This window comes from Poecilia reticulata, chromosome 16, assembly GCF_904066995.2.
Source record: "Poecilia reticulata chromosome 16, P_reticulata-male-v2, whole genome shotgun sequence".
Taxonomy (NCBI): Eukaryota; Metazoa; Chordata; class Actinopteri; order Cyprinodontiformes; family Poeciliidae; genus Poecilia; species Poecilia reticulata.
Window position 1 is genome coordinate 31,063,964 of NC_088845.1, and position 9,781 is coordinate 31,073,744.

General features: G+C 35.6%; 1 protein-coding gene across 2 annotated transcripts; it reads right to left on the bottom strand.

The window, feature by feature from the left end:
* Positions 1–5,198: 5,198 nt before the first annotated feature.
* Positions 5,199–9,570, bottom strand: cnih4 (cornichon family member 4). Of its 2 annotated transcripts, XM_008432803.2 has the most exons (5): positions 9,466–9,570; positions 8,294–8,362; positions 8,013–8,125; positions 6,267–6,407; positions 5,199–6,156 (listed from the first exon to the last, which is right to left on the bottom strand). In XM_008432803.2, the coding sequence occupies exons 1-5, from the start codon at positions 9,532–9,534 to the stop codon at positions 6,129–6,131; spliced, it is 420 nt and encodes a 139-aa protein (XP_008431025.1). In that variant the 5' UTR covers positions 9,535–9,570; the 3' UTR covers positions 5,199–6,128. The 2 variants fall into 2 exon arrangements, with proteins under 2 accessions (XP_008431025.1, XP_008431024.1); XM_008432802.2 differs by lacking the exons at positions 5,199–6,156; positions 6,267–6,407 and adding an exon at positions 7,478–7,700.
* Positions 9,571–9,781: the final 211 nt, after the last annotated feature.

Here is a 9,781-nt window from a genome sequence, read left to right on the forward strand (position 1 = left end):
ATCATCCCCAACCCACCCAAAGCTATCAATTTGTTTCTTTCCTCTTTCCCAACACTTTTCTAATACTTTCTTAACCGGGTGATCTGCATTATGTCCTTTTAAATTTATCCAATAATTGACCATTAGCTGCTGTCTTCTAATGCATAATGGCATTTCTCCTGACTCTACTTGTAAAGCACATACTGGCGTTGATTTAACTGGCCCTAAACAAATTCTCATTGCTCTGGCTTGAATAACATGTAACTTTTTTAACCTAGTTTTGGCTGCTGATCCATACACCACACTCCCATAATCTATTCTTGATCTAATTAGTGACACATATATACTTTTTAGGGAATCAAAACTTGCACCCCATGTCAATCCTGCTAAACACCTCATAATGTTTAGAACCTTTCTACTTTTCTCCATAACATGTTCTATGTGATTTCCCCAAGTTAGTTTCTTATCAAAAACTTCACCCAAAAACCGAAACCAATCAACCCTTTCTAACTCTTTCCCATACAAATACAACTTTTTATCAACCCCTATTTTCTTATTTGTGAAAAACATTACTTTTGTCTTTTCAATTGAAAATTTAAAGCCCCATTTTACCCCCCACTTACCCACTTTATCTATACCTTCCTGAAGTTTAATAATAAGATGTTCCACATTTCTTCCCCTTTTCCATAAAGCTCCATCATCAGCAAAAAGTGACTTACCAAAACTGATAGATAAATCTTTAAAAATGTCATTTATCATAACTGAAAATAATGTTGGACTTACCACACTTCCTTGAGGGGTTCCATTTTATATTTTACATAATTTAGAAACATGATATCCTATTTTAACTTTAATATTTCTATCCCGTAAAAAATCCCATATCCAATTAAACATATTACCTCCTATACCTATCTGATGTAATTTAATCATTAACCCTTCCCTCCATAGCATATCATATGCTTTTTCCACATCAAAAAACACAGCAACAACAGTTTCCTTATTAATTTGAGCTTTTCTAATATCATCCTCTAAACATAAAATGGGATCTATTGATCCTCTCCCTCTACGAAAGCCACTCTGATGAGGAGCAATTAAATGTTTTGACTCCAAATATTGTGTCAATCTCTCATTCACCATCCTTTCCATCAGTTTACACAAATTAGATGTTAAAGCTATTGGTCGGTAATTTCCAGGGTTACTATGATCTTTCCCAGGTTTCTTCAACGGAATAACAATAGCTTCTTTCCACTTACAAGGCAGTTTCCCTTCCTTCCAAATCTTATTGTATTTAAAACTTCCTCACTTACATGTCTTAACATAATATAACACACTTCATCTTTACCTGGAGCACTATTCCTAGTTCTATCCAAAGCTCTTTTCAGCTCTGCAATAGAGAAAGGATAATTCATCAGATCATTATTACTCTCCTTTCTTCTTAAGATTCCATCATTTTCCTTTCTAGTTCTCTCCCTTCCCTCTTTTTCATTAACTGATCAATTTTCCCCACTATGAATCTCTACAAATGTTCTAACATATCAGCCTTTTCCTTGTCAGTTACAGCAACTATATCATTTTTATTTAGTATAGGATAACTCCATTTCCTTCCATCTCCTCCCATTTTTTTGATCATCCCCCAAACATTCCCTAGTTTTGTACTACTGCCAATTGTGTCACAGAAACCTCTCCAGAATTCTCTTTTTGTCCTTCTTATTGTTCTCCTGACTTTTGCTTGTGACTTTTTATATTCAATTAAATGTTGAAAATTATGAGACCTTTTAACCAATTTAAATGCTTTATTTCTTTCTCTAACTGCTTTTCTACACTCTTCATTCCACCATGGAACCAACGTTCTCCTATTTTTCCCTGATGTTTTTGGAATAGACTCCTCAGCAGCAGTTAAAATACTCTGACTAATCTCTTGGTTCATACTTTCAATACTCTGATCATTTTTAATATTTAAAATGTTCCTATCACATAAGTTATAAAATTCCTCCCAATTTACTTTCTCAAATATTCACTTTCCTCCTATCATTTCAGGTCTATGCACCTGGCCCATCCTTATTTTGCTGATTATAATGTAGTGATCACTACCAAATGTCTTATTTTTGACTTGCCAATCACATAATGGAGCTAAACAGCTAGAAACAAATGTCAAATCTAATACAGATTCCTTACCTGAATTTATATCAATTCTTGTCTTCTTACCATTATTCCATCAAACCAGATTATTACCATCTAGAAATTCCTCTAAAATTTCCCCATTATAATCTACTTTTCCACTACCCCATAATGAATGATGTGCATTAAAGTCTCCACACCAAATAACATTTCATTTCATATTCATCTCTTCAAGTTTGCTTAACTCACGTTTTTTACAAGGATTGTAAAAATTTAAAATCAACATGACCTTCTCTTCCACCCATATTTCAATTGCAACATACTCCAAGTCTCCTTTCCTTCCAATAATTTTATACGGAATACCTTCCTTAATCAGAGAAAGACATCCTCCCCCATTTCCTTCTTCTCTATCATATCTAACTGCAATATATCCATCTCTCAACCAAGTTTCCTGTATACAAATTATATCAGGTTTCTCTTTTAATTCATAAATAAACTGTTTAAAATCTTGCCCATTTGACAAAAGACTCCTCGCATTCCATTGTAATATTGAGACTATCCTTCTTGACTTGCTTGACTACACAGCTCTCCCCTTATGTCTTCCCACCGAATATTCTTTAAGTCTAAGCTATGGCATGCTGCCTTCACAAAAATCTCAATCCTTTCCGTTTTTGATTTCACGTCCGATGTTGCATTTATAACTCCTGCAATTAAAGTCACCATTTTCTTTTTTTCCTCTTCTATTTTCTTTTCAATCATTTCCATAATTTTTGACATTTGCTTTTCACCTGTTAGAGATTTCCCATTTTGTTTCTCTTTCTCAACTACTTTACACGCTTCTGCATATGTTACTTTCTGCGTAACTTTCGTTTTCTGTATAGTTGTTTGTCGTTTCATTACTTCGCATCCCCAAAAAGCAACACTATGCTCTCCTCCACAACTACAGCACTTTGGTTTAACTCCAACTCCACATTTACCATATTCATGGTCTCCAGAACATCGGGCACATCTCCTTTTTCCTTTACACATTTTTGCAACATGGCCAAATTCCTGACAGTTGAAGCACCTCACTGGTTTGGGCACGTATTCCCTGACACTAAATCTTATCAAACCAAAGAAAACTTCCTTTGGCATTTCTTTTGTTTCAAACTCCAACAACACAGTTTCTGTTTCAACCTTCTCTGTACCCCTTGTCATTCTCCATGCTCCCTTTATTTCCTTGTTTCTTTCTATCAAATTCTCAACTAAGTCCTTCATGTTAGCACTCAACGGCACTCCTGTGATAATTCCTTTGCTTTCATCATTTCTTTTTTCACCCACTTTAACAACTGCTCTGACTTTAACTTTACACACCCATCCAAGCTTTTTTGCCTTTTCAACTTGCGCTTCCGAATTACATCCAATCAAAAGGTTTCCGTCTCTCAGTATTTTAGCATATTTAATTTCCCCAACATGTGTTTTTAGTGCTTTTGTTAGTTTAATTGGATCAATCTTCTTGACTCCTTCTCCTTCATCAAATCTTATTATAATGTTCAGGTTTTGTCTTTTTGGTGCTTCTTTTCCTTCCTCAGTTCCGTCATTATCGGTGTCTTCAGTGTTTTCCTCATTTCCTTTTTTCCTCTTTCTTTCGGCAGCTCGCTGCTTCTTTCCACCCTTTCCCACCAAGTCCCACTCTTTATCTTCATTCTGCCCACTCCTTCCTTCCTCTTCACTACACTCCATACTATTACAGTCACTTCTTTCTAAATCCAACGTTGTCATGTTCCAATTCAAATCGTATTTATCACCAGACTCTCCACCTCCCTCAGCCTCAAAGCTTCCGTGTTTTTTCCCCCAGTCTGTTTTCTTTCTTCTTCTGTTTATTGCGACCCAGCTTAAAATGGCCCTTTACCGCCATCTACTGAGGTGGTGGTGTGTGAGCCGAAAGATAGAGCAAACCACCCAAACAAAACCAAAAGACCGATGTCCTTTTGGCCAGTCTAGTTTCATTATTCACTCGGGTCTTGTTTAAACTACTATGTCCCCTCAAGCTCAACACTCAGCGCAGCTTGACTTGTGATTTTCAGCGGGTTTTTTTCCCTTTTGATCCAGATCACCATGATCACCGTGAAAACCAAAACTAAACGTATTTCTCTACTTTCACCGGAGAATGCAACGCATTTGTTTGTGTTTATGAAAACATTTCATTACTGACAGTTGTTTAATTCTTTAGTACAACTTCTTTTGTTTTATTGGCGGATGGCAACCAACATATTTACCGCCACCTACTGGACTGGAGTGTGGTCATCAATGATATTCAAAGGGAATTTAATAATAGTATGTGTATGTGTGCCTATTTACACACACATACACATAAACAAATATATGCATGTGTATGCACATACATGCATACATATACACACCCTCATACTTTGTAAATTTGATGAAATAACTTAGTATTTAAAATTAATCTAATTAATTGACTTCTAATAGATTTTGACTAATTTCCTAAAAGATTTATTATAGAAAATCCTTTTTCCTCCCTGTTTAATATTGACTTCACATTCTGACATTCCTCTGAATATTTATTACATTATAATAAGACGTGTTCCACTGTTTCCATCTGATTACAAGTCCCGGTTTTATGTTTCCCTATTTGAGAAAGTGAACTATTAAGTTACGCATGGCCAATTCTAAGACATGATATGATTACTTCTTCTTTAAGACTTCCATCAATAATCAGCCATCTTTATACAGACTAGACTAACAAACGTTATGACAGCAGTATTACTGTAAAGGGGGTGATGGTAACAAGTCAATTACAGGTTTACTATAGAAATGGACAGTAAACAAAGGAGTACATTCAATAACAGCATCCACACATACTCTTTTTCAGTCTCCTCCTTTTGAGTTTAAGTATGATGTTCTGCATTGCTTACCAATCTCACAAATTGAACAGTGGCGGAACAGTGTAAAAATATTTTTATCAGATGTATGTAACATGTAACATGTCTTTATCATTATGTAACATGTCTTTCATGTTACATAATGGGTAAATAGAAGATAATTAATATTTTATCCATTAAATTATTTGTTAAAATTTCATTTTAGTCTTACACATCTTGACAGATACCTAGTTTTTATTTCTTTATTTACAGTATTCAAGCAAACTTGAGCCATTAACAAAGCACATTCTTTTTTTTGAAAGCAAATTGAGTTGCACAGGGAAAACAGTGCCACCTAGAGTCCCAAAAAGCAATAGTAGGGTGCAGCCAGAAACATAAAAACATGGTTTCCCAAAGGCAAATGAAAATCAAACTAAATTACATTTTTTTGCTGAGATGTTGACCATAAATGTTCATTTTTCCATTTTATAATTTTGTATCTTATAGCAAAAACCATATAAGCATTTCTTTTTGGTTTTACATCACTGGGTTTTAATGAGAAACATTAAAAACCTTAACCCGATCATACAAATTCCTGGTCCTGCCCTATGAACAGAGTCCAAAGGACTTTTTTCATGCATATTTGCACAGCAGCAGTAGACCATATCTTATATTTAATGGGGGCTATTGCAAATAAAGTGAGCTATTCAACAATTTCTACTTGCAACTGTGATCACTGAAGGATCTTTCTGCCAGGCTGATGTTTCATATGTTGAGCATGCTATGTAAATGAAACTAAATAAAGTAGGCTAAGTGGATCAGTTGTATGCATTACTTATTAGAAATGTTTTGTAATTGACTATGTCTTACATTTTTTTGTTTCAGCTAATTGAAGCACAGACAAAAATATTCACACCAACATACAATGAAAAGCAAATGTGATTGCCCTCATGTCAAAAAAGTATTTAAAAAAATAATATAGGGTTCTTTACCATACAAAAAGACATTTTTGGCTATTTTGAAAGTGTTAAGCACTGAATGGTTAAATATTAACCACATAACTGTATCAAACTGCAAACCTTGGATCCTGACAACACAAATCAACAGTGTTCTGAGACATTTCATCCAAACAGTACAGATGTGAGGGTGGTCACTCTGTTGAGGGCCTCAGTCATTGATCAGAGCCAGGATCATGCTGCAAATACATGGAGGAAAAAGTAGTACTGTGCAATTTACTAAAATAATATTGAATGACATTATCTAAAGAATTAGATGTTTATAAACAAAATGTGAGGGTTTTGTTACCTGTACAAATAAATGAAGAAGCAGAGCAGGTGGTATCCTAATTTAATCATGGCCTCCTTCATGTACGATTTAAGCAGACCCCTGTTGTGGATCTCAGTTGGGTCAAACACACCCATGTTTCCCATAGGAATCTTCACATACCTATGGGAACAGAAGAAGAGTCAAACAGAAGCTTGCAACATGTACTGAAATACTGTATTCATGTCTCCATCTCAGATCAGACGTGTGACATATGGTCTTTATGGGTTAGCAAACTTCATCCTACTTACCTAACAACAGCTGCATCTCAATAAATTCTGACATCAAATGTGTCCTCTCACTCGTTTCCTTCTTCACGGTCACTGAGTGTATGAGGATAACCTGATTTGATTCTTGGCAGATTTACACATGGGCCATATTCCTTTTATTTGTTGTTAATAAACTAAACTGAACTCCAGGGGATGTTCAGGGCCTTAGAGATTTGTTATATCCATTCCCTGACTGATATTTTCAGCAGCTTTTTCTCTGATTTATCTTGGAGTGTTCTTTACTCTTCTGAAATCCTGATGAACCAGTGACTGGACCTTCCAGAACCCGCTGTCTTGTACTACAATCACTGGAGACGCACTCACTGCACTCAGTTCATCTCCATTCCACTCATTGTAAGATTACCAGTTGGTTGGACCTATGCTGAATTAGGTCAGTTACTTTGAAGGGGCAAATATTTGTATTTCTTGAGGAAGCTAAGATCCTTCAAGGTTTGCAGCAAGACGCTGCAGATCTCTGTTGTTGAGAGAATCATCTCTTCTGCCCTTCATCTGTTAGGGCAGCAGCAACACAACAAATGACATAAAAAAGCTCAACAACCTGATAAAGAAGGTTGTTTCTGTTTTGGTTCAGTTCTGGGGACGACTGTAGAACCTCTGGAGATGATGAGGCAAAGAAAGATTTTTCATAAAATCAAGAAAGTTATGGACAACCCTGACAATCCTCTTCATGTAACTGTCTTGGGAAAGCAGAGTGTCTTCAGTCAGAGGCTTCTTCAGATTAAGTAAAGTTGTATGAGAATAAAGGTGTAATTTTATGATAACTCTCATTTTATGTGCTAAAATGAGGAACGCTGAGGGTCTTGTTATAGTTGTAGTTATAGTTGGTATTGGTTTTACAAATAAAGAAATAAAGTTAATCTTTTAACACAAATTAATCAAATTATCAGCCCCAAGACTTTGAAATGATTGTTTAAACAACATTTTATTTCAAAGAAAGAACCAGACTTGCTGAGTCTAAGTAAGGAGGCCCAGACTTTCCTTTCCCCAGCCACGTGGGCCAGCTCCTCCGGGGGGATCGTAGGGCGTTCCCAGACCAGCCGAGATACATAGTCCCTCCAGTGTGTCCTGGGTCTTCTCCTGGGCTCCTCCCAGTGGGACGTGGATCTCCTTCCCTGGTGACGTGGATCTCACCAGGGAAGCGTTCAGGAGTTCAACATGCAGAATACTGGTCTTTTAACAAGGTTTGAAATCTTTTCCGGGTGCCAAAGTTATGTTAACTTAATTTTACCTTTAGAAGGGGATATACTGATCATTGTGCAGTAAGCGTCATTTCTGTTGTTTGTGTTCAATAAAAATACCAGGCAAACTATATAAATTAACAGTTCTTATAATATTACCCTAGAGTGAAGATCTTTGCTTTTGTATTGTGATATATCAACTACAAATGTTTACACACTCAAACAGTTAGACTAACACTAGCTTAAAAAACATGGCTTACCTGTAGATGTTCCAGGCTGCTACAGGCATGTTGAGCAGGAAAATGAACCAGTGCATGGAGACCAGCATGAGCATCATAGAGAGACACTGACCAACCATCTCTGGAATTACCCACTAGAAACATTAAACCATTAAAAGCTGTATTGTCTGTTTTCATTGTATAAAAACAGACACATTTCAGGACATATAACCAACTATAAACATATATATTTAAAATGGAGCATAAACACAAGGAAAAAATGTTCTTACATTGGAAATCAAGAAGACAGAGATGGTACTTACTTTGTTCAGCTTGGAGCAGCATGCTCGGGCATTAATGTAGTCACATTCTAGATCTGACAGAGTGATAATCTTGAAATTAATGTCAAGGTGTTAAATACTACAAAGGTTATGTTTTGTTTTAAAAAGAAAAGTATTTTCCATATCGTTCTGTCATCTGACACATCTGTTATTTCTTGATTATTATTGTGGTACAATCTGTCAATTATCGCAGAGAAAATTATACATGAGACAGAAGTGTTCCTATCTTTGGATCTAAGGCTTAATCTCTGGACTACTGATGATGCTCTGGGAAGCACCTTCCCCTCTGTTTTATTTCTACTAAAGATTGATAATTGAGGATTTCAATTGATATTATAAACTTACACAGCATTTAATTCTATGGTCAGATTTTTCCATTCTTGTTAAAATCATAGTCAGGGCACACAAGTGAAATTTAGACAAACAGAAAATGAAGTGTTTGAAGGTCAGAAGAATTTTCCAAGTAAACCGTTGTTTCATGTTTATATTAAACCTGAAATTCGGGATTTAACTTGACCAGGGTTGGTTCGAGGAAGAATATCTTGTTTTCATTTTTAAACAGTAAAAGTGTTTTATTCTACAATACTGAACAGGACACTGATAAGGAGCTCAGTTAACTGTCATTCATTCTAACACCTAAAAAGTCAACATTAATCACAGATAATTTGAAAAACTTTATCAAAAAGATTTCTTGAAATGTATTAATTGATTATTATGGTGCTGCAATTTTTGTAGGTTCCAATGCTAAGTAAGAGAAAATAATTCCTCCACAATTCCAGTTGCAACAAATAAAGTGGACTAAAGGAAGAAGGAACCGATTTATTCGGTTATGAAATTCTGCCAAAAGTTCATAGAATATTTACAATTTCCGGGATAAACCATTTTAGTCGTTTTCACGAGTCTATTACTGTTGTCTAGCAGCAGCAACCCGCGACACGCCACTTGCTTCCGTGTCCCCACCAAGTTCCGAGGAGCCACCGTCTTTTGGCTGTATGAAATGCTTCATTATCCAGGGCTAACTGGGTGGCTAAAGGTGTAGCCTACACAGATTGTGTAGAAAAACAAATACAGGAGTTCCGATTAGCTTATAGCTGAAAAGGCTACTTTTCACGAGACATCAACATTCACGAGAAACATATACAATGAAAGGATACAAAGTAAACCGAAAGAAAAATCAGTGCACAACAGTCTACAAGCGATAGGATAAACACAGTCGCCTCCATTGTAGCGCAATCTTCGGAGTTTTCTTCCTGTTTCCGGCTTAGGCCGGAATCGACGTAAATCTCCTTCTTCTTTTTTAATTTTATGTCGCTTACAGCTTTATTGTAATAATAATAATAATAATTATTATTAATAATAATAATAATAATAATAATAATTATTATTATTATTATTATTATTATTATTATTATTATTATTCTCTAATATATAAAACTTATATAACATTGACCAGGAAAGTTTACACAGGTG